The 25,999-nt window shown below is 43.4% G+C and overlaps 1 protein-coding gene across 1 annotated transcript; it reads right to left on the reverse strand.

The window, feature by feature from the left end:
* Positions 1–9,456: 9,456 nt before the first annotated feature.
* XCR1 (X-C motif chemokine receptor 1) lies at positions 9,457–11,925 on the reverse strand. The gene has a single exon (XM_045003269.1). It carries the CDS (start codon positions 11,815–11,817, stop codon positions 10,774–10,776), a length of 1,044 nt encoding a protein of 347 aa, XP_044859204.1. The 5' UTR covers positions 11,818–11,925; the 3' UTR covers positions 9,457–10,773.
* Positions 11,926–25,999: the final 14,074 nt, after the last annotated feature.

Below are 25,999 nucleotides of genomic sequence, written 5' to 3' on the forward strand. Positions count from 1 at the left end.
TGTTATACAAAATCTTGGTAGAGGAATAGTATGATAATACCTTAGAACACTTTACACCTATTCTATTGGCCAAGATCTTGCATTCCAGGGAGAGCAGACACTTTGCAGAATAACACCACCATACAGTGACATGATATAGTATTGTCACTTACATCATGATACCACATGAATGGATCTACTACAGCATGAGTGCTGTGTCTCAGCAAGATCAATGAGATTTTGCATAATATCTAACCATGCATCCATCCACAGTATACATTTTCCATTTTAAATGTTCAAATATAAAAATGTATGTAAACTAGCTAATGTGCCTGCTAGGGTGACCAGACAGCAAGTGTGAAAAATCGGGACGGGGTGGGGGGATAATAGGAGCCTATATAAGACAAAGCCCCAAATATTGGGACTGTCCCTATAAAATCGGGACATCTGGTCACCCTAGTGCCTTCACAGAAGACTGGGGTTTTTTCCACATACCGGTAACTTGAGCATTTTTTGTTTTTAAACAAAAGGCACAGGTGTACAACTGATTCAATAATAATTAGGTGGGACATACTTCGTTATAAGCCAATTTTTTTACACTCAGTGGGGGAGTGAAGTGACAGGAAGGGCATTTGAAAGGTAGAAAAAAAAAGAACCCATTTTTACTCTGCAACACTGGAGCAAACAGGCCTGACACTCAAACTAAGATGCAAGTTAAAAGCTCTCAAAACAAAAAACAAACAGAACAGAGTTGATGCACTATAAGGATGCTGCCATGATTTGGAGGTGCAGTGTTTTGCCCGTAATGCTCTTCGCACCAACAATGCTGAGGTGTAATGACCATTTCACGCAAACGGAGAGGCAGAGATGGATGTGCTTATCTCACAAAGAGACCACTATTTCATAGCAGATTTCACTATGAGAAAGACTGCACACTTGAGGAAGCAGTCAGTTAAAAGAGAAGAGGGCTCTTTTGCTGAAAGAAAAGACAGTGATAACACTGTTAGCATATTTATCTGACCTTGTTTCTTCTGACATGCCATCCCCTGCTACTCTGCCAGTGATGTAACTTCAACACCTTATTCATCCACTTCTCAAACCACCATCTCTAACACCTTTCAGGGAGGGATAGCTCAGTGGTTTGAGCATTTACCTACTAAACCCAGGGTTGTGAGTTCAATCCCTGAGAGGGCCACTTAGGGATCTGGGGCAAAAATTGGTCCTGCCAGTGAAGGCAGGGGGGCTGGACTCAATGACCTTTCAAGGTCCCTTCCAGCTCTAAGAGATTGGTATATCTCCTATTATTATTATTCTACACCGCCCCCTTTGCATGGAAGCCTTCCAGAGCTGCTGTGCAAGACCATTTCCTTCTCCTCATCCCTCCTTCAGACCTACCTCTACCATGATGCCTGCATGTCAAGTCAAAGACATTTATCTACAAAAAATTGAATGATTTTTTCTTATACTTCTATGATGAGCGCAAACCTTTGCTGAGTAACTATGCAATCCCATTGCTGGAAAACCTGCTCTTCCTCCCTTTTCTCCCTGCATGTGTTCTGATACCTCCTTCATTGAGTCATGTCTGAAATCAGCTTGCAAGCTCCCAAAGGATGTCCGATTCCCAGCACAAGTGGATGTGCACATGCTAGCTCTGCTTGAGCTAGCACCTAAAAATAGCAGTGTGGCCACAGCAACACAGATGGAGGCTCAGGCTAGTCACCCGAGTATATATCCAGAGGGTGAAGCAGGCAGCCCGAGCCACTGCCTATGCCACTGCAGTCACATGGCTATTTTTAGCACACTAGCTTGAGCAGAGCTAGCATGTATCTATCTGCCCGTGCTGGGAATCACACGTCCCAGTTGCTGTGTAGATATACCCCAAGGCAGGACCCACATCCCTGGAGCTATTCTAGTGATGGAGGCCATCAAGATACCTAGCTAGAAAGACAAAATATATGGCCTACATTTTTAAAGTGCCTAGTGATTTATGGTGCCCAACCTGAAACATATTAAAGAGGACTGATTTCCAGAGGGCTGGTCCTCATCACTTTGCAAAAAATCAAGCCCCTTTCAGGTGTGTAAAGTTGGGCTTCAAAAAAACTGAGGCACCCAAAATCATTAGTCACTTTTGAGATTTTGGGCCTATTCCCTTGTGCGAGGAACCTCACGTACTTTTGGATACTTTAATACAACATAATAGGTACTAATAAATATTAATAACCATTGCCTCTATTTAGGAGAGCTGTCCTTATTATGATTTTTACCCAAATATTTCCTCTTTCCACATGCTGTCCCTTTGAAAATCTCTTGTGATCCAGTGAATTTCAGTGGTGCTAAAAGGGGTAGGGGTGTCCCTATTTATAGTTTTCAAATATTGGCAGATGGGCATGCAGCCTTACATCACCTATACCACCAGGATGATGGCAGCAGGCAGGACACTATGGGACCTCATCCTTACTCCTTATGCTATACAGAACTCCCAATGGAATCAGTACCAAATGATAGTGAAAAGATTAGGTTTGGGCACTGATGTGGAAACCATCGCAGAGTATGAGTGGGGCAGGTAGAAGGCAGTTGAATTAAATCAAGAACGGACAGATATGCAGAGAAAACCTGAACTGTTCCCACTGAGTTAATCATGCCATCACAAGGGCTAGGGGATGAGCACCCCTCATGTTCTACTTTCACCTCTCCACAGCTCCATCGGTTTGTGGTGATGCCCCAGAAGTACTGATCGAGTGCTCTCATGGTACCATTTTACAGTACAGAGCCTGTTCTGGCCCTCCATTTTGTTCGTTTGGGTTGCAAAATGAAGAACTTTAAAAAGTAATTTGGCTATGGGATATCTACAAGCACGATCCTTTTAGGACAGACAGACACATAGATAACAGAAGCCTGTATTAAGCCAGCCTGATCCTTTTGTTCAGTGTGTTACCGATCCACTTTATCAGCTATCAAAAGGGAAGTTGCTTTTGGTAAACTAAGCAGGCTCGGTTGCTGCTGCTGCAGCATGGCATTGCATATCCCTTGCACTTTGCAGCAATAAGTGACGTTACCCTGGTGCTTATACACTCCGGTGACTGGCATTCTATAAGTACCTTAGATTAGACAGATAGATGGCAACCACAATATAGCAATGGCTGAAAAAGGTTAAATCAAAGAATAGAAGACGCAACATAAGATTGTGGGTGTAACAAAAGTTTGCAAACACTGTTGCAGCTGAACAAATCATATTAGAGACCCACATTTAGCAACCAATTTTTAGATTGTGTAAACACCTCCTCCGCCCTGCCCTGAGTTTTGTGATTCCTTTTTTTTTTGTTATATTTTGGAAAAAAATTGTCATTTAAATTATTCATCTGCAGGTTTTGCAGCCTAAAAACAGCTGAGTTAGTGCACGAGATCCTAAAAATAAAACTGACTAGTAACAAAAGTAGAATTGCAAGAATTAGTCTATTTTCATTGACCAAGAAAGGAAAAACGTAAAAAGTAAATAATAGTGAAAATTACATTGGATTTGAAAAATTCTCTCCATTTTAATCAACTAAAGAGTATTAGTTGATAAAGTCTACGAGGTTCATAAAATTTTACCCAACCATGTCCCTTTAAAAGGATGCTGTCAGCTTAAAAATCTAATAATAAAATTACTCGAGTTAAAAGTAGTTTTAGGTACTACCTTGCCTTGGTGTCCACCTAGAAAATTCTGTAGTTTTACAATCACATTTGCTTGCATTTTTAATGGACTACTCTCCTGAGTTTCTGTGTTAGGCCGTGGTCCTGGAAATACTTCTGGATGCGAGTAAGACTTTACACTATGGGCCAGATTCCCATTTACATTAAGGCCCCTTTCTACACCTCTCAGGCAATATAAATGTATTACACCCACTTTAAGGCCACTTTACACTGTCAGAAAGGTGTATAAAGGGGCTTCTGTATAAATAAGATTCAGGTTTCATGACTAACTGACTAGAAGAAAATGTGAAATCAACTATACACTCAGTGCGGTCAAATGCATAAAGTAAACAAACTGAAACATTTGAAAAAATATTTTCCTCTAATCTTTTTTCAGTCATAGTAATTTTACTTTTTAACAACAGTAAACAATTTTTTTCATAACAGAACTATGATTTTTTTAAGTGAAGGTGCCCCTTTAAGGATCTCTGGAAAACTGCAAGAAGGACATCTTGTACACAGTAGTACATTTGTGTAATTAAACATTGTTCTTAAATCTGTTAAAATATAAATGCCCCCTTCCAGGGACTTTATCTTCTCTACTGCATATTCCATTTATGCAGATTCAGAACGAAAGAACACCCCTACAGTAGAAACAACGAGGAGTCCTTGTGGCACCTTAGAGACTAACAAATTTATTTGGGCATAAGCTTTCGTGAGCTAGAACCCACTTCATCAGATGTATGAAGTGAAAAATACAGGAGTGGGTGTAAATACATGAAAGGATGGAGGTTGCTTTACCAAGTGTGTGATCAGTGTAACAAGATAAATCCACCTACAGTAGAATTAATCAGGACAACATAAATTCAATTTTTGTGCACTGAAAGTTAATCACAATCTGTGGTGGTGAAGTGACGGGTGGGATCAGAGTTGAAGAACTCAAGTATCCACTCTTTGTGCTCTAGAATCAGAAATGCAGGGCCTGATACTTCAGATTTATACCAGTATGAAAGGAGTAACTCCAAGAAAGTCAATGAAGTTACATGGCTGTTTAAACAGTGTGAGAGGAGAATCAGGCACTAAATTCCGTATATGTTATTAAAAGTGCAATGAATTCACCAGCCTTTTCTTCTTTTCGTATATGCAGCATAACTCTACCACATGCCGGCTGGCCAGAACAGGGTCTCTCTAGTCGAGAAGAATGCAAAGTGCATGCCAATAAAAACAGATCATAATTTCTTAAAGCTATCACTTTTTTTTATACCTGTCTAACAGGTATGTGCAACAGGGTAAACAATAGCAGGAGTGCTGCAGCTAAATCCTCAGGCGTTCTGGAGTGAGACCAGGCTGGCTTTGTGCAGACAAAATCCTCCCTGTCATCAGTAAATATGCCTACACAAGGACTGCGGTGAACATTTACATGTCAGCATTTCATAAGTCCGGGAGAGGGGCGGGGGTAGAGAGAGATTGGTGTGCACATTTTCTACAAAATGTCCAAACAAGTTGCTCCTCCAGAAAATTTGCCAAACTCTCCTCTAATGATTAGATTATGAACAATCAAAGACAAGTTTACACTTTGGAGAAACACAGAACTTTTTCACAATTCTATTTGGGAGAAAGATAGACATTGTTATTATTTCTGATGTCCACAGCATTTCACAGGCATGTAAAAACACTTCCCTGCCGTAAAAAATCTTCCAATCCAAACATCAGTTATAGAACTGAACTATTACAGAGAGCACCTCACAGAGGGACAGAAAGAGAGCAAGACTCCTCAGTGTGAACAAGGGACCGAGAGCGAGGCAGAAGCGGCAGCAAGGGAGAGTTGGGAGTGACAGAAGAATGATGACGGGAGGAAGGCAGGGGAAAGCAGGGGAGCTTTGACGTAGCATCCCGCATATTGCTTGCTAATGGACTGGGCGACACGTCTTCATGTCGTTTATTCTGCTTCCTGACAAGGTTTAAACCAGGCATGAAAAACGACTGTCGGCTGCTCCGCCAGAAGCTGTTTAGTGTTAGCTGGCGACGAGAAGAAAAATAATCTACCTGTTACACAACACGCGGAAACTTGCTGGGGAACAGTATCACACCCCTGCCAACTTGTGAGAGTCACAAATAGGGACGGGGGGGGGGGGAGCAGGGCGCTGAAGTAAGCGCTGAAAGTGACAGTCCCGGGGAGAGCCAGAGTTTGGGAAGCTGCAGAGGGGGCGGCAGAGGGGCAAAGTTTTGCGGAATTGAAGCTTTGCCCGCCACACACGGGGGGGCTCGGGCACGTGCAGTCCGGGGTGGGGGGGGGGGTGTCTGCCTACAGCAACACCCCCCCCAGCACGGGTCGGCGAGAAACCACCAGCCGCCAAGTGACAAAGTCAAAACAAAACGAAGTGACGTCTCCTGTCCCACAGAACGGAGCCTGCCTGGCCCCGCCGGCCCCTGCCTCGCCCCCTCAGCCAGGCCATGACTCGGGGGGGGGGGGCACTGTAGTTACACGGGGGGAAATAAGTCTAGTCCACAGAGGGGAGAAAGTACATTACCTCCGCCTAGGCAGCCATTACATAGGAATACATTGAGGAGGTTTTACTACAACTCCCATGATTCCCCTGGCCTACAGCTCCCATGAGTCCCTGGTCCCTGCCTCTCTTTAACCCTTTAGTTGCAGGGAGTAACTGATCATACCTGAAAGCAGCAAAGACTCCTGTGGCACCTTATCGACTAACAGACAGACGTTTTGGAGCCTGAGCTTTCGTGGGTGAATACCCACTTCGCTCATGCTCCAAAACGTCTGTTAGTCTATAAGGTGCCACAGGACTCTTTGCTGCTTTTACAGATCCAGCCTAACACAGCTACCCCTCTGATACTTGATCATACCTAAAAAGAACGGGAGTACTTGTGGCACCTGTTCTTTCTGCGGATACAGACTAACACGGCTGCTACTCTGAAAACTGATCATACCTAGTTCTTACCGGATACTTTTTATCGGCAGTTCTCGAAGCGCTTTGCTAAGTTGTGTGAACACCAGTCCTCCCGCCTCCCCCACCCATTTTGCAAGTGGGGAATCTCAGGCATAAAGAGGCAAAGTGACTTGTCACACAGCAGGTCTGTGGCAAAGTTGGTCCTACAATAAAGGCAATACTGATGCTGAATTTGTTACTTCAGAATCATTGTCAGAATAGAAGGTGAGTAGAGCTGGTCAAAAAATGACTGTTGAAACTTTTTTGGTGGAAAATGGCACTTAGATGACGTAGACATGTGTGCAGAAAAATATATCATCCCTCTGGTTTTAAAACAAAAGTTTTTAACTTAAAAAAAATTAAATGAAAACACCTAGCTAGCAAGGGCACAGGGAAACTTTCCAGTGGCCCCAGCATGGGAGCGAGCATTTCCAAAGGGGCATTTTTCCTCTGTAGATGTACATGGCATTTGCCTTAAGACCGGCCTTCACCTAATTTCACATACAACCAATGAAGATCCTTTTTAACCTTTATGCTACTCTCCAGATTGCTTGAGTATCAGTGGCAGAACTCTCAGGTATCACTACATCCATGTGAGCCATTGCTCACACAAACAAATGAATGGAGGTGAATGGAAGTGTGGTTCCAAGGTCTTTGGCCCTGCCCATTATTTGAAAGAGTTTTCCTTTTCCTTTTCTGACGTATAAACTACTGGAGAACACTAATAATGTAATTTAGCCAATTATCTGCAAATTACCAAAGGAAATACAGCTGCAGTACTCACATCACTCAAACCTAGAGTCAGAAGTGCATACCTTGGCTCAGATAGGTAGCACTTTGGTCTACCCAGAATTCATACTTCCTTGTAGTGGCTTATAGTCCATATTCTTGTTTTGGATAATACATTTATGTATAGAAAGACAGTGTAGCCTAGTAGATGGAGTAGTAGACTGGGACTCAGGAGAGCTGGGTTTGTCATTAACCCTTGGGCAAATCACTTCTCTGTACCTTGGTTTTTCCATCTGTAAAATAGGGATAATAAGATTAACCTCCTCGTAAAGCACTTTGAGATCTGTGGGTGTAAAAACTGTTATATAAGAGCTAGATATTTTATATTATAGTAGCATCTGAGAACCCCAGTTACAGACCAGGGCCCCAGTGAGGTAGGCATTGTACAGGCAAGTAACAAGCTCACAGTCACAGAACAAACTGCAAATACTTCAGGTACAGTTTTAATAGGAATTAATCAAAGACAGAAAATACAAAATGTTACATGTTATTCTGCATTAGTAAAATTCAATTTTCTTTACATACTCCATTTTCAGAAATACAGATATCCTAACCAAAACACACACAAGTTAAAAATCAAACAAATTTAACTAAACTGTTTAAAGCTAAAAAACAGAAACAAAAAACCAAACTGAAAAACAATCCACATGGTTAATCTTATTCCTCTATTATATTGTCCAGCCTTATATAGGGTATGAAATAAAACCAAAGAAAGAATTATAAAGGGTGCCTCATAGCATCTGTCATAGTTAAGTTTTCAGAATCTTTTGAATGATGCAGACAAACAAGGACTTATTTTACTCTTGTTTATACTGGTGTAGCTTTGTTGAAGTCAATGGAACTATTCCTGGAGGGACTCCTGAATCAGACCCATTTTCCTTTGGGTAGTCTTCATCTGTATAGCTGAAGGCATTTTTGCCCTGATTTAAAGTCTATTGAAGTCAGTGGAAAGAATCTTCTTGATTTCAGTGGTCTTTTGATGAGTTCCTTTGGCTGGAATCCTCCACCCCAAGCCAAGATACCTCAGCTAAAGACAATGGAAAGGCTTATCATCCCAAAAGTGTTAGCTTTACTGAAAGGGTAAACTCACTCATGTTTAATGGGATGGATGGATTTCCCCAGAGTAACTCAAATGCATGGTGGACAGATTGAGAATTTAGTTGTGGTAGCTGAATTCAGGCACAGACTAAAAAGGTACAGTGAAACATTTCTTCAAACAACCACCCCAGAATCTGTTGCCTACTAAAGGTCAACTTTAACTACAGATCAGATTAAACTGTAGTGGGAACCACATGGGAATGCTGTAAAGTGGTTGCTTAGGAAAGGGGGTCACCAAATGGAATCAAGAACTAGTTCAGGGTTCATTGCAAAGAACTACATAAATTCAATGTTATGTTTGAGAGTCTACACCAAGGTTAAGGAATTGCAAGCACTGGTTTCCAGAGCATCTGTAATGTGAGTAGGCAACAAATGTAATACTCGTGGCTTGGAGGGAAAATACAGGTTGAAAACGTGGCAGAGTGTCAGTTCTCCTGAAAATCTTCAGTTAATACTTCTTGACTTATGTGTTTAACACCTCAATAATCCCATTGCAATAATATATAGTTTTGTATTGAAAATACATAAAAAACCCAAGTCAATTGAATTAACAATTTAAAAATACATTTGCATTTAAAATGATTGTTGCAGGAGGTCAGACTAGATCAGGAGTCTCAAACTCAAATGACCATGAGGGCCAGTACATTGGCCAGAGGGCTGCATGTACTGACACCTCCCTCCCGCCTCCATCGGCCCTGCCCCCACTCCAAACCCTTCCATGAGGCCCTGCCCTTGCCCCGCCTCTTCCCGCCCCTTCCCTGACCCCATTCCAACCCCTTCCCCGAAATCCCCACCCCAACTCCGCCCCCTTCCTGCCCCCAAGGGGTGCAGGAGGGATGTGGGGTGTGGCGGGGGCTCAGGGCAGGGAGTTGGGATGTGGGGTGCAGGATGGGTGATGGGTGTGGCAGGGGGTCAGGGTGTGCAGGGTGCGGCAGGGGGAATCAGGGCAGGGGGTTGGGGTGCAGGGTGCAGCAGGGGGTCAGGGTGCAGGAAGAGTGTGGGGCGTGGCAGGGGGCTCAGGGCAGGGGGTTTGGCTGCAGGAGGGGCTCAGGGAGCAGGCTCCGGCGTGATGCACACTGTGGGCAGAGCAGGCTGCCTGCCTGCCTGCCCTGCCCCTGCGGCGCTCTGGGAAGCTGATGGACCCTGCAGAAGGAGGGGTGCAGGGGTATGTGTGGCTGTTGCTTCAGGCACTGCCCCCAGCAGCTCCCATTAGCCACGGTTTCCCGTTCCCAGCCAAGGGGCTGGGGGGGGAAGTGCCTGAAAGCTTTGTGCTTTGGGCACAAAGCTGTGTGCATGCAAGTGTTTGCACATGCCTAAATGCTGCATATAAATATCAAAAAGCTCACACAGCAAATCAGGTATTTGCACACATAGGTAGGTGCCTAACTTGGCTAGACGAAGATGCAAATACCCGAGTTGCATAGTCACATCTCGTATTTGTATGCATAAGCTGGTATACTCAAACATGTGTGACAGGTTTCAGAGTGGTAGCCATGTTAGTTTGTATCAGCAAAAAGAATGAGGAGTACTTGTGGCACCTTAGAGACTAACAAATTTATTTGGGCATAAGCTTTCGTGGGTTATAGATGAAGTATTTTAAAAACCAGCTGGAACTGCAAAACAAGCATTTACATTAAGACCTACTATTCTAGCTTTCTAGAGAAAAAACATTTATTTTACAAATAAAGGAAAATATCTATTGAGATATCACTATCAAAACAAGAAATGAAGCCGACTGATTCTTCACTCTATACTATGAATTTACAAGAATTAAGAAAGTATTAACACGCTCATTAACTTAATTCCTTCTACCACGCATCAACCACCAAAACTTCCTATTGAGGATCAGAAAATGGGTTTGTGTTAAGCTTACAATATTAATAGCTTTGTACACAGCAACAGTGAAAAGTTTACCTTGAAAACATCAGGTATTCTGATTTATGTAGCTACTGCCAAACTAATAAAACCTGGCTTAATCCCAAGTAGAGATTGGGTGAGTTCTGGTCTCATTTACTCTGCTTCAATGGTATTGGATATGATGGAATTGCAGGAATGTAAGCGAGAGCAGAAATTGGCCCCTTAACTAGAAAAGCCTAGAGATGATATCTGTAAATAAAATAGATGGTTACCCCCTCCCCATGGAAATACATTTTCTATTATTTCTCCACAACTCAAATATTCACAAAGAATAAATTTGTGTCATCAGGTGAATGCCTCTAAAATCAACTGTTATTCAGATTTTAAAGCCATTAACATTTCACTCATGCTTAGCACTGCAGAGCAGCCTTCAGTAAATGGAAGCATCTTCATAGTGGAATTTGCCATGAGAATAAATCCTGGGGCTGGAGATTTTCCCATTATTGCATGGCCAGAGGTAATTGCATAGGTGCATCAAATGTCTTCTGAATTTGACCCCAACAAATACATAGAGCACAGGGTTGAGGCAGCAGTGGGAAAAGGCAATTTTGCGGCTGATGTAGAAGGCATATGCAATGTTTTTTTGAATCTCACAGTTCAGAAAGATGTAATGAGCTGGCAAAGTTTGCAGGAAACAGAATATATTATAAGGTGCCCAACTCAGGAAAAAAGCTACCACAATGGTAAAGATGAGTCTCACAGTTCTGTGCTTCCTATGAGATCTTGTTCTGAGCAGAATTTTCAGTATCTCGATGTAACAAAATACAATAATAGCAAAGGAAAAGAGAAAGAAGACATTTCGCTGATAAATTTCTACCCTTTTCCAATAGGAGTCAGTGTAATCGCAGGTACTGAAACCATCCAGATCAGTTTGCACTTGGGTGAAAATCATCTCAGGAACCACAACTAATATGCTAGCAGCCCAAATGGCCAAGCTCACCTGAATGCCACACTGGCGTGTCTGAGTACTCAAGGTCGACAAGGGGTTCACCACTGCCATATACCGGAGAATAGTCATTATGGTCAAAAAGACAATACCACTGTAGTAGCTGATGGAGAAAACAGCATTCACAGCCTTGCAGAGAAAATCACCAAAAATCCATCCATGCAAATGATACACGATCCAGAAGGGCAGCATGCAAGAGAAGACCAGGTCGGAGATGCAAAGGTTCATGATGAAGATGTTTGTTAAAGACACAAGGCTTTCATACTTCATTAGGATCCATAACACCAAACTATTTCCCAGCAGGCTAAGAACAAAAGCAAGAGAGTACAGGATGGTAGTGAGATGGGCACCAAATGCGTGGAGGTCATCCATTTCACACACATTACCAGTGCCATTATAATTAGTGAAGTTCCCATACTCATCAAAGTAGTCTGGAAATGAGTTTAAGTCAAAGTTGGATTCATCCATTTGGATGTATGAACCTAAATGACACAAATGGAACTGTCAAGAAGACCCTTGATCACAGAAAAATCATAAAAATCTGTCAAATATCAGAGGGGTAGCCGTGTTAGTCTGGTTCCGTAGAAGCAGCAAAGAATCCTGTGGCACCTTATAGACTAACAGACGTTTTGCAGCATGAGCTTTCGTGGGTGAATACCCACTTCTTCGGATGCAAGCAGAAATCTGGTTGCTTTGCGGGGGTTCAAGCTCTTGTAGCTTGCAATGAAACAAAAATAGAGAAGTGAAAGTGTGGGGGTGGTAATGTTATGTATTTACTGTGAGAAACTGGAATATGATCACAAATGGAATTTTATATTAATAGAATATTAAGCACAGACTTTAATTCTTGCCTTTTTAATTAGTTAAAATTCAAAGTCTCAAAAGCAAGTTAATCAGTTTGCACATTATAGCTGCCAACAATTGAATATTTTACCTGGGATAATTCCAGCTAGAATTGTGTGCACACTGATTTATATTAAAGAACAGTTATCAGGACTTCAGAACCCACCCAGTTTTTATACTGTTCTGAAAAGATATTTAAATTCCATTTAAAATTCTCTGAATTCTACACTCTTTACCCAACACGTGATCCTGTTTCAAGATTCAATTCTGCAGAAACTTATAAAACCAAGCAAATTTCCAATGCCAGTATAGAAATAGATAACAAATACAAATAGATTAACATTAGTAATGAGAGGATTTTCAAATTGGTATTCTAAAAGAGAACAACTTGCAGCAACTGCAAACACTTTTGCATGATATTGAGTTGGAAGTGAACACGTTGAAGACAATGTGGATGCAGAATGAGCATTGTTCAGAAGGAATCATCACTGTAAATGGGAAAGAAATTGAGGAGGTTGACAAATATATTTATCTTGGTCAGCAGCTGAGAAGAGAACTCGTTCAAAGGGGAATGCAGTAGGAGGAGAAAGGTGGAGTGGGCAAGTTTCAACGAAATAAAGACGTCTTTAATGGATGGTGAACTGCCCATGAAGAAAAGGAAAGAACTGTTTAACTCCAATGTTCTGCCAGCTTTGATATACAGAGCAGGAAGCTGGTCAACAATGAAAGTGAAGAAAGAAAAATTTGCTGTCACCCAGAAAGCAATGGAAAGGCAAATATGTAAGATTTCACTCCGTGATCACATGAGGAGATCAGAAGGTGTACAGAGGTGAATGATGTAGTGCAGGCGATGTATGACGCAAAGCAAAGATGGGCGGGTCATGTAGTCTGCAGGCAAGACAATAGGTGGACAATCCGCATCAGTGACTGGATCCCCAGAGACCACAAGCGATCGCTGGTCAGACCGAAAGTGCACTGGGCCGATCCCATGACAAAACTCTTTGGCTAGAAATGGAAAGAATGTGCTCACAACAAAATAGAATGGTGTGGCGTCAACTTGTGTTCGTGGAGGGATGGATGAGGACAATCCAGACAAAGGTGATCCTAAAAGATACAATTGTGTTGATCCAATGGTGTTGAAGTCAACAGAAATTTAGTCACTGATTTCAATAGGAGCAGAAGCAGACTCATGATGTTGCTGCATTTCCCTCTTCTCTACCTTCCTTTCCTGAACTTTTCTCCTTGGGTCTTTCCTTGTGTTGTTCCCTTTGACTCACTATCTGACTTTTACAGTAATGCAAATCTGAAGGAAAAAATCTCATGGATCATTTACGGGCTTTCCTTATTTACACAAGTAGTCCTATTTGTTGCAGGAGTGCTCTATGGCTGTGTATATGTAAATAGTTAATAGACAAAGTGCTAGTGGATGGTGCTCAAGAACATGGAGCATAGTTCCTAGGTTCTGTAGGATCAGTAAAACCTGTGTACTGCCAATGACTTCCTCTGTGCCGATGTTTAAAAGAAGCTCTTATGACCATTGACTTCAGAAGGCAACCTGTAGGAACTGGCCCAGAGTTTATCGCTTTAAGACCAACTTCTCAAAAGTGGCCTCTGATTTTGTATGCTTCAGTTCTGGTGAGCCCAACTTAGGATACCTATAGCCAGATTCTTCCAGAAGTGTTAAATTCCCAGAGCCTTAGTTGAGTCAACGGGAACAGCAGGTGATCAGCACTTCTGAATATCAAGTCTATGACATTTCAAGTGTGGCCTCTGTTATAAATGACCATTTTTACTACTGATAGCTTCTGTGAGTGATGCCACTGTTGCCGGCTCAAAGAGCCCGAGGCGGAGCAACAGCAGGTTCGTTGCCCGGTGTGCGTCGCACTAATTATCACACCAGGGTGGAGAAGCAAAACCAGGTTTATTTGAGCCCAAAATAAGGTGCCAGGGAGAAAAGCATTCTCAAATCCTGCACACCCGCGCGCAGGCGGGATCCCAGCATTTATACCCCCCTTGTTTGTGTAAGCCTTTTGTTCGGTTTTCCCCCTCACCCCTCCCTTCCCAACAGCAGCTACATTAGGCATTACATTTCAGCGTGTTAGAAAAAGTTCTCATCCACAAGCTTATCTCTGGCCTTCACAGAACAGATGCATGTAGACTTTTCTCCCCCTCTCTCCCCCTCCTCCCCTGCATCTGCAAGCTGAAATTGCTGACAGTTACACATTTTGCTTGCTGTCTCTTAGCAGCTTAGGCTGGTTAAAGTTCACAGCATGGAAGACCTCTGGTTCACTCAGGCCTGTAGTCACAACTTTGGTTTACTTAGGCCTAGTGACACCAACACCACCATTCCCTTTTCTGCTACACATTGATTTATAGGAAGGGCAAGGTGATTTTTCTTTTTAAATGATTATGAAACTGGGATCTTTTACTGGTATAATTCAAATGAAATGGAAGTGAATAAATACGTGACAGATGAATGTTTGAACCTTACAACTCCTGACTTTGATTAAGACCTAAAATTAAAGGGCAAAATTCTGCCCTGATGCACACCTCAGACACTGACCTATTTGCTGGTGTTGGGAGGTCACAGTTCTGAGAGGAATTTGTACCAGTAACTCTCAGGGTATGCCCTAAACAATAATACCATCAGTCATTGGCATATTCCCTGTCAGCAGCAGTGGCCTCTTCACTCAGGGGGCCATGGCTCAGTAACCCATTGTAAGAACCTGCAGGACTAGAAGTGGGAGTCCTAGGGGGTGTTAGCCCACTGACCCCTCCACATCACCCCAGGAAGGTTATGCTAGACTCTTGCCAGAGGACCTTGTGAAGCTGGGACTAGCAGGAAGAACCGCACAGCAGGACCTGAGTAGCAGCTCCTCCCAGCCAACTGATTGGCTGGCACTAGTACTTAAGCCAGGAAGCCATGACAGGGAGTTGTATGAGCAACAATTCAGACTGCCTTGCTTCAGACCCTGAGTGTGGGAGATCCCAGACTCCAGCTTCTGAGCCTGCGGCCCTGCCCAAACCTGACTCTTGATTTACCCTCTGGCCTGTCTTGGACTCTGACTTCCCAGTACCTGGCCCTGCCTGCCTGCTGATACCTGACTCCTGGTTTGCCCTCTTGCCTGTCTCAGCTTCTGATCTTCTGGTACTGACTCAGCTTGACTCCTACTCTGACCACTAGGTCTGATTGACCACCCAAGACCTGGTTGTGACACCCCTGGGTTATGGTAGCCACTCACTCAAACTTGATCAGACAGGCCTCTGTACTTAGACAGGGTGGAGCTGGAACTGCTGCTTGAAGTAGCCAACTTGTCCATGGTGACATGCCCCTGAAATAATAGCTTCTGAAACTGCTCTTGCTGTTGTTGTGCTGTTATCTGGGCCTGCCAAAACTGCTGTTGGCCTGCTTTCTGGGCCTGCTGCTGACATACTAGCCATTTCAGGAGGGCCTGAAACCCAAATTGACAAAAAGTTGGCAACAGTCTCTAGCCGTTCTCCTGCTATGCTGTTTTACAAGCAATAAACTAAAATATACAAACCTAAAAAGTATCAGCTCTCCAGAGTAGCTCTTAAGTTTCCTCAGAGCTCCCTACCTTAGATTCTGGTTAGCAGTTCTGGAAAAGAGAACTGCTTCACCCTCATTAACCCTCCTTAGGATATCAGCAAGGCTTCTAGGTTCCCTCCAAGAGACACCCAAAGATGTGTGGAACCCCAGCATACACAGAAACAGAAATTGGAAAATAACTAGGTGATGACTGGGCTGGGCCTGTGGACTTCAGAGAGGAGACAGACATGCAGGGTCATTGTAAAAACATTTTAAAATAGCCTTAGAGCAGGTCATAACCCTGTGACCAAATAATTCACAAGAAATAGTGCTTGATGAAAACTAACTTGTTCCTGCTCTATCCTCACAAACATCAAGCAAAGAGCACTGAAAACCCAAGACATCACAATCCAGGCAATCTTTGGTTAGAGGCACAGGTACTTGCTATTTAATAAAATGGTAGTTAGGCACCTAGGCACTTCTGAAAATCCCACAAAGCGCCTCTCTGCAGCCTTAGGCACCTAAATACCTGTAAGTGCCAGATTGTCAGTCCTCCTTGCTTTACGTTCAATATGAGACTCCCAGGATCAAACCCCAAGTCTTTCTTCACTTTGCTCTTTCTTCCTAAGAACACACTACTGTGCATGGGGGTATCAATTAAAATGCATATGGGGCAGGGAAACACTGGGGGTGATTAACACACATTTGGCCCTGATGTTTCAGTTACCAGCTAAATGCAGATAACACCACTATTGGAAGTGAAATTACTCAGGATTTATACTCATATAACCAAACTGAATTTGGCTCTGAAGGTAGAAATTTCCCTAATTTTTGCCATTAGGACACATATGAAGAGAACAAAATACATTGTTCTAGTTAGAATAATTCCTACCATTGTTGCACATTTACGAATATTGTTTTAATTGTACACAGGTGGTAACATTAGCTTCAGCTATTAATTAATACCAAAAAAAAAAACCTTCTTTTTCCTACATTTGCTGTTCTCAGTGGTTATATTGTTTTGTTCCAAACTTCTTTTTTTTTTTTCCTTCAACACACCTTCTGGTAATGTCACAAATGAGGAAATATGACTTTCACTAATATAGGAAGATGTTTTAGAATAAACCTCACATTTTCTTCTAGCAGTTTCATTCATAATTTCAAAACTACATGAACTATGTGTTAAAGATGGTGATTAATTTAAGTGTAAAGATTTGCAGCACAATGATATGTAATAACAATGTGGTTGTATAATAAGCACCATCCACTTACAAGACACAATTATAGGCATTTTTAGGCTTTAAACAGCCTTTAGACTGCCTGCTGTGTGGGTTTTTGTCTGTTTTAAAACCTTCAGGAGCAAATGGGCAGCTGCTGTAAGCTCATTTAAGCCAGTGGAGTTACAAGGATATGCAGGGACACACATTAGTTTGCCAACTCAATCCTAAATAAACATGAACAGGGACTGAAAGTGAACACTTATGTGGCTGAAAAGTTTCTGTCAAAACCCAAATTTAGTTTTTGATTACATTAAAATTTTCACAGAAAATGTCTGCTTTCCTTTTAAACTTTTCATTTGGGGAGCCAGGGGGAGGAGACAGGACTTTTCAGGTTTTTTTGGCCGAAAACCAGAAAGAAGCTTCTTAAACATTTTTAAAACCTTATTTACTTTACATACAACAATAGTTATATATTATAGACTTATCGAAAGAGACCTTCTAAAAACGTTAAAATGTATTACTGGCACATTCAACCTTAAATTAGAGTGAATAAATGAAGACTCGGCACACCGCTTCTGAAAGGTTGCCGACCCCTGATCTAGTACAAGAGATGCATACAATGTACAGTCTAGTGGTAGCTTTTCATACCTTTAATTTGATTGTTTATCTTCATCAACCTGTAGCTGCTCTTGCAGTTTGATAAATGTTTTAATTTCTTCTCATCCATGTTACCTTACCATAGATAGATGGTCTAGACTGGAGGCAACATGCACCGTACATAATCATCTACACATAAAATTGCACTAATTTAAAAGTGGTGGTGTTTTTTTTTTAAATGATTTGGTTATAGCAGTGCAAGTTTGGATGTAGACAAGGCCTAAGAAAATTCATATTCAGATCTCCAAGAGGTAGGCCAAGTCTGCACACAGATTTTGTGTCAGTACAGCTATATTGGATAGGGTGTTATTTTTTTTAACCCAAAAAAGTTATACCAGTACAACCCACTGGTGTGAACACAGTTATATTGGTATAAGGATTCCTTACAGATGTATAGCTGCTTATACATCAAGGGGGCTGTGCTTCTTTCATTATACAGGAATAGCTAAAATGGTACAACTTTTGTCTTTAGACAAGCCCTTAGCATCAGCCACTCATTTGGCTGAGAAGGTTGTGCATAGGGCATACTTCAAATGCAATGCTTAGAATTCTTTTCATGAAAGTAATTTTACGTAGCTAAAAGAACTAAGAATAATTCTAACTGTGCACATGCAGTTTTGCATGCCTTAGTTAAGCATGCAACTGAAGGCTAACATCTTCTGAAAAAATGAACTCCAAAAATAAAGTTGTGGGCCTAATTCTCTTCTTAACTACACTGCTGTAAATCAGGAGTCATGCCCTTGAGGTCAATGGAGTTATTTGCATGGTAAAGCTGGTCTGAGATCAACTTGAGTACTTAGATGTGTGCTCCAGTCTTTATTTTAAGATTATGCTTTAGAACCTTAGCCTCTTAGCAGAAACATACATATGTATTAGATAGTATTATCTCAGGTTAGGAAGAGAATAAATATAAAACTTCATGTAATTAAATGCCAAGGAAGCCTGTGTCTTTGGGCAAACCAAACCAAGGCACTTTGACCTAGCAATCTACCCTTGCCTCTGGGGTACAGAGACAAGGGCCGATGCCATGCACAGGGGAAGGAGCTGCAGAAGGCATCCAGAAGACTGAGAACAGCCTCAAGGCTGATGCTGTTCCCAGGACCATCCCCATTACAAACAGCTCTATGGCATACTGACCAGAACTTCCTGACAAGCACAGTGGGCACTCCCGCTTGAAGTGGCAACCGAAGAGGAGATAACTGATAGCAGGGACACGGACTCTGCCAGACTGACTAACAGACCCACAGATCCTGCCAGACAGACCGAGCTGGACCCACAGAGCCAATTCATCACTAAGGAAGGGGATTCAGATAGATGTGACTTAGTAGGACTGGCCCGTTAGTGCAGGCCATTTTGTTTGTTTATCCTAGAGCCCCTGAAACATCACCCACTTCTCAAAATAGCAGTCGACTGCTTCCAGGGACTAGCCTGTTTATTTTAATAAGCATCAAACGGCAGTACCCCAAAAAGTCAGAAACCAGCTAAGAAGCATTCCTAAATACATAGTTCTGCGAAACAGAAGCTAAGCACTTGCACGGATTCCAACCAGCATTCCCAATACGTTCTTCTACAGCACATGTGTTGTGTGATTTCATGCAGCTTTTGAGACCCAAAGAGTAAGAATACATTACATGCAAACCGGGGTTAGAGTCAGAAAAGAAGAAGCCATATGTGGTAGACTCATGACTCAGCTCACATCCCTAACTGTTAGATATCGAAACCCTCAGCTGCTCGCAGAGAAGGCCTTAGCATGCACAGCTTTGCACTCCTGTGGCACCGTTTCACAAGCCTTTCCCAGCAACTAGCATTTAATCTTTGCCCAAACATTTCTAGGCAGAGCTGCCTTGTTTTTATCCACCACAATAGGGCACCTTCCCACGCCACTTTGTACAAACTGGATCATCCCTGTGAAGAATCTGGCAGAGTAGGGCTCTGGTTGACCACCCACCCTTTCCAGCAGGACCCTGCTGTGGCCCTTTGAGACCCTCAAAAAGGGATATATCCTCAAGGATCATGGCTGCCTGGAATTTAACAATCTCTACTATATCACCCTGAAAGTTACCCCCGCCGTCCACTCCCAGCCCCCACCCTTATGGCTAAAGGGGTTAAACATACACTGTATACTCACCATGCTGCATGCTGCACCATGAAACAATGGTCACCGTGAGCCTTTAAAACAAAAAAAAGACCAACATGGGAAAACAGAATTATAGCAGTTATTCCCCACACAAACACTTAACAATGACTCTGTCCATCCTTGATCTTGATTGGAGTATCCTGGAGGCACATCCCTTCTATGCGGGCTGACCAACTCATTATGGTAAGAAGGAAACTGACAAGGGAAGACGTGTTTTCTAAACTGGTCCAGACTGTTCACCCAGAGCCCACAAGACTCAGGAATGGCAGGAATCAGTGCTGTCCCTAGGCGAGTGCAGGGCCTGGGACAAATCAGCCTGTATGGGTCCCCTGGGGCGGAAGGGCAATGGATGGAGTCAGCCTGGCACTGGCATGTTCCAATGGTGCTAGGACTCTGGCAGCCGGGGAAGCAGCAGGCAAGCAAGAAAAAGAAGCAACGTGAGTTTCCTGCTGGTGAATGCGGGCCTGACCCCCCACTGCCGACGCCAGCCCCCTCGCTCACTCCCGGGCCGGCCTGGCCCCCCAAACCCCTAACCCCACCTCCCAGGCTGGCCTGGACCCACAGGCACCTCTAACCTTACCCTCCTGGGCCGGCCTAGTGCCCCTTGCATGACACACGCACACTGATGCTCGGGCCCCCCCAAAGCATGGGGCCCAGAGTGGTCACCCCGATTCTCCATACCAAAGGGACAGCTCTGGCAGGAGTGTATGCATGAGGAGAGAAAGACAAGAAAATTAGGTTGACTTAACTGTTTCAGGCAGGGGTGTGAAAAATCCACCCTTCCCCCCAAGCAGCATACTTAAGCCAATCTAAGTCCCAGTGTAGACAGCACTAGGTTGACTGAAGAATTCTTCCATTGATCCAGCCTCTCAGGGAGGTGGATTACCTATGCCGATAGGAGAATCCCACCTGTTGGCGTAGATAGTGTCTACACTGAAGCAGTACAGTGCCTGTCTAACCTCGCCCTGCTACCCGGCCAGTAGCATTTCTCTGTCACTGAGATCGAGGTTGTCATCAGAAATCTCCACCCGCCCTTCAGTCTTCCAAATGCACACTCCACAACTATCCTGCATCTGCTCAGGCAATAGTTAAATCTTTCCTCACTTCTTTCCAGGTGCCAGGAATGTGGCTTCATTAGCAGGGAAAGCAAAGAGCAGACTGGGTCCCTGGGGAAGGGGAAAAAAAGAAAAATCACAATTAGCATTGCAACCTCATTTGCAACCCATTAATGTCAATAGGGCACCTCAGGAAAATGTTCTTACTTTCAACTTACCAAAAAGTCCTGTATTCCTACAGATACAAGCATCATGGAGCTTCCCCAGCTGGCCAACAATAGTGTCAGTAAGTTATCCACCAAACACATGCATGACCATGGAGAAGTACCCCTTTCCTTTTACATATTCAGAAACAAGGCAGGAGGAAGGAAGGGCCAGAATCGAGATGTGTGTCCCATTTATCACCCCATCACAATTAGGAGCCCTTGTCAACAAATCCATCTATTTCATGGACGTTGCCCAACATGACTAGCCTGTGCAGGAGAATATGCTTATTTGTCTTGCACACCTGGATGATGACCACTGCCCATGTAGATTTTCCAACCCCAAATTGATTGGCCACTGATTGACATAAATGGGAGTTAGGCACCTAGGCCCTTTAAAAAAGAATCCACTAGGTGCCTGTCTGCATCTTGAGGTGCATAAATACCTTTGAAAGTATCTGTGTGATCACATGCAGGTAACAACTTCTCCATGTCTCGATCCCTCCCACTCCCCATGTGTAAAATAAGGTTAACACTTACCTACTTCAGAGACATACCCACAGCCTTTAACACTTTGTCAAGTGTTTTCCTCTTTTTTGTTTGTTGGATGACTATTGAAGTGAAAAACTCAAAGTTTAGAGGTGAACAAAGATTTAGTCTCCACTCAGAAGAGCATCTGGAAAGCACATCAATTTAATAAAAACATCATGATTAAAAAAAAAATCTATAACTAGGCTGAAGTTCAGTCTGCACCAAGAGACTGAGGTAATATATTTTATTGGACCAACATCCGTCAGTGGGAGAGACAAGCTTTCAAGCTACACAGAGCTCTTCTTGAGATCTAGGAAGCACACTCAGAGTTGTCACAGCTAAATACAAGATGGTGTTTAGCATCAGGTGTTTAGACTAAATAGTTGCACAATATGCCTCAATAATAACAATGTGGGTGAAACGAGAATCATTGCACTCTCAAATGAACTTACATAGAAAAATGATAAGACAAACACACCATATGCCTCATGGGTGAGCACTTTTCAAAAAAAATGATCACTCTGTATCTGACCCCTCAGTCCTTGTCCTCAAAGGAAACCTGCACAACATCTTCAAGAGATGAGCCTGGGAGCTTAAATTCATAACTTTGCTAGATGCTAAAGATCATGGCCTGAATAAAGACACTGGATTTATGGCTTATTACAACAATCTATTACCCACTAACCCTCCTTTGTCCTATGACTACAGAGTTGTTAACTGCCCACTTAACCTTGAATTGTCTCTTGCAACATGTTAATTCCTTAGACTGAACAATCTGTTCCCCCTTGTGTTTAGCTGTGATGCTCTGAGGCCTTGGCTACTCTGGCGCTTTACAGCGCTGCACCTTTCTCGCTCAGGGGTGTGAAAGAACACCCCCCTGAGCGCAGCAAGTTACAGCGCTGCAAAGTGCCAGTGTAAACAGTGCCCCAGCGCTGGGAGCACGGCTCCCAGTGCTGTAAGCTAATCCCCTTGAGGAGGTGGAGTACCTGCAGTGCTGGGAGAGCTCTCTCCCAGCGCTGACGCCGCGACCACACTCGCACTTCAAAGCGCTGCCGCGGAAGCGTTTCCGCGGCAGCACTTTGGAGTTTTGAGTGTAGCCAAGCCCTGGGAACCTTTCCCAGACCCAAAGAAGAGCTCTGTGTAAGTTAGAAAGCTGGTCTCTCTCACCAAAAGAAGTTGGTCCAATTAAAGACATTACCTCACCCACCTTGTTTCTCTGGGAGTGGACCAACATATAAAGATAATACAATATTCTGGGACCAACATAGGTACAACACTACAAATAGTCAGTGCAAAGCCTCTTAAAGGAATTGGGTAAAGATAAAAACCACCAATGAAGATGTGAAAGCATACAGAGGACAATACAGTTTCAGATCTGCAAGCTGTCATGTGCATTGGTCAAGAAACAGTTCTTTATATTAAAAAGATTTTGTACATAATAGCAGAATCTGAGTGCAGGTAAAATTTTCAAAAAAGGCCATCATTCAAGAGCCATAATCACATAGAAAGTTAGTTGGACTTCAGCTCCCTCTAATCAACATTTCACAGATTTAAGAACCGCAAGTGCCTCTTAAAGCAAAATCTGCTGTTGAATGGGGTTCGTTTGTGAACACATCATCTAGGTCAGTATGTCACCAGTTAAATGGAGGAACTTAGTTGTGTTCTGTTGCTTTGCCAACTCTATGGCTTTTTACCAACTAGAGTTGGGCTAGTAACTGATTTTTCAGATCACTGGCAGTGCCAAAAAAACAAACAAAAGTTGTTTCATGTCACCAACATTTTTCAAAATTTCTGGTAAATGATAAATTAAATGTAGGGCATGTCTACACAGAAACGTACTGTGTCGCAAGCCAGGGTGTGAACGGACAGCACATTTGCCTGCTGCGCAGCAGCTTGCCACGTGGCTAGGCTAGTGCACTGTTCATTCACAACCTGGCTTGCTACGCACTAAGTCTCCGAGTAGACCAGCCCTTCGAATCAAATGAAACATTTGGGGGAAAAGGGCTAGATTCACATGGCACCATCGGTGTCATTCACAAAACAAAGCAAAACAGCTTCAGTGGGAGAGATTCACAGACACCCTCATCCAGAACAGCCAATAACTTGGTGGTTAGGTCACCAACAGGGATGCAGGTGATGACCTTGGCTCAAGTCCCTGCTCCTACGTCTCCCATACGCCAGGTGAGCGCTGTAACCATTGGGCTGTAGGCCATAAAGGGGCATCCCCACCACCTCAGTGGGGGCTTGTGAATGGTGCCTAAATATTGGCAGTGGGCACCTAGGTCGCTTTGTGAATGTAGCCTGAAGAATTCAAATGTTTGTTTCAAAGATGTCAAAGTGAACCATTTTGACATCTCCGACTCCCCCCCACCTAAACAATTTGCTGAAATCACCACAACATGTTTTGCTGGACCTAAAAAATGCAAGTTCAGGTAAACAAAATTTTGGCTGAAAAATTGTGCCCAGCTCTACTGTTAGCCCTGTAGCAATTCAGCTGTAGGGACGTATGAGTGGAAATGGTGGCACTGTAAGAAGTCCCATGAAAATCAAAGGGGAGAGGGTCACACACTTCCAGTGTGTAGAGCTAAGCACATTGTCAACTGGAGTGGCTCTGCCAGCAGGTTGCAGCATGACTGGTGCACCTGCCTTGATTTCCCCTTCATCAGAGTCCCCAGTAAAGTCCAAACAGACTCTGAAAATAAATATAGCCCTCACAGAGTTAATGTATTATGATAAGTCCCATGCAACCAGTTCCCACAAGCATAGTCCCACCAGTACATCACCATGTTCCAGCTCTCCAAGGCCATCCCAGTGACCCTCACCGCATCTTTCTCCCAGCCTTCAGCCCTTTCTGGGGCCCCAGCTTCAGCTCTCTGGCTCTGAGAGCAAGCAGGCATCTCCCTCTGCTCTGCTCTGCTCAGCCTTCAGCCCTCTCTTGCCTTCTCTGGCCATGACTTGCTGGCTCAGGAAGGTCAGCAGGCCAGCCCCTCCACTGCCTTCCTGCTAATCCCTCCCTCTTTCCAGGGAGAGCCTACAGAGAACTCTGTGCTCCTTACAGCCTTCACTAGATACCTCCTCCAGCCATCTGCTCTCTGGGGGTATGTCTACACTGCAATTAAACACCCACAGCTGGTGTATGACAGCTGACTCAGACTTGAGGGATCAGGCGTAAGAACTATTTAACTGTGGTGTAGACATTCTGACTCAAGCTCAAGCCTGAGTTCAGGGACCTTCCCACATTGCAGGGTGAGGGTGCTAGAGTCCAGACTCCAGCCCAAGCCTGAACATTTACACCACCATTAAATGCCCTTTAGCCCAAGCCCTGTAAGCCCAAGGGTTTTAATTGCAATGTAGACATACCCTGTGAGCTCTGAGTCAAGAAGTCCCTTTGTCACCAGGCAAGCAGAGAAAGTCCCATGTCTGCTACCCCTTGCCCAAATCACCCAGGCTTCCTTTCATCAAGTCTCTCTCACCTCTAGGTACAGATCCCTTCTTTAAAGCAATCTGGAGGCAGCTAACAAGGCACAGGTGCACTGGCCCTACTCCCTCTTAAAAGGCCAATGTCACCCTGTGATATATTCTTAGCTCTTTGCAGGATAAGGTCTTAGAATGAATAACTTTTCAATCATAGCTACAGTGTTATCATCACAATGTTACCATAGCAGCCGTTCAGTACAACAGGTTTGTTAACAAAGATATAAAATGACATTTGTTGTAATGAGGAAGAAGATTTGATATGGTGTTTTTTCCATCCTCAGCTTCTTTTTTCTGAAGGTTAAAAAGACTACAGGGTGGTTTGGTCCTGTTTCATAACAGCTTCCCCTTTCTGGACTTAAAAATTAAATCTAGAATTTAGTTTTTCTCTGATTATTATATTGTTCTTCTCCCCATACCTTTACTTCTGGGTACAAAGAGCAGCATTGAACTAATGATATCATAAAGCATTCCCACATCACACCCGATCTGCCATCACACAGCTCCCCTTGCCTAGGTGCCTTCTCTAGAATCAACAGAAGGACCCTCCCCCACCAAAGAAGCCATTTGGGGCATAGCCATCATTGCATTTTGCTTCTAAATTGCGGTGTCATCAAGGATCCATTGACAGATCATGTTGTGTTGTGCAGTAAACTGCATATGGTTATGTACCTGTTTACCTGGTGCAGTAGAGAATACTGCACATTTTGATGAGATCATGGTAGTTGATACTGTTATGTTTTCAAGGTGTTGATGGCTACCTTCAGATGAGTATTTGCGCCAAAGACAATCACGGACCTCTTTAAAGTCAAGGAGCATGGCAAGCACTCTTTCAGACTCAGTGGTAGGAGCAATTGAGACTCTTTTTGTAACTGACTCTATGTCTACACTTCAGCTGAAAGCAAGACTCACAGCCTGGAGGAGAGATTTGTGTTAGCAGGGCTTAGAACCCCCAAACTATATTTTCATTAATACAGCTCTAA

This window comes from Mauremys mutica, chromosome 2, assembly GCF_020497125.1.
Source record: "Mauremys mutica isolate MM-2020 ecotype Southern chromosome 2, ASM2049712v1, whole genome shotgun sequence".
Taxonomy (NCBI): domain Eukaryota; kingdom Metazoa; phylum Chordata; order Testudines; family Geoemydidae; genus Mauremys; species Mauremys mutica.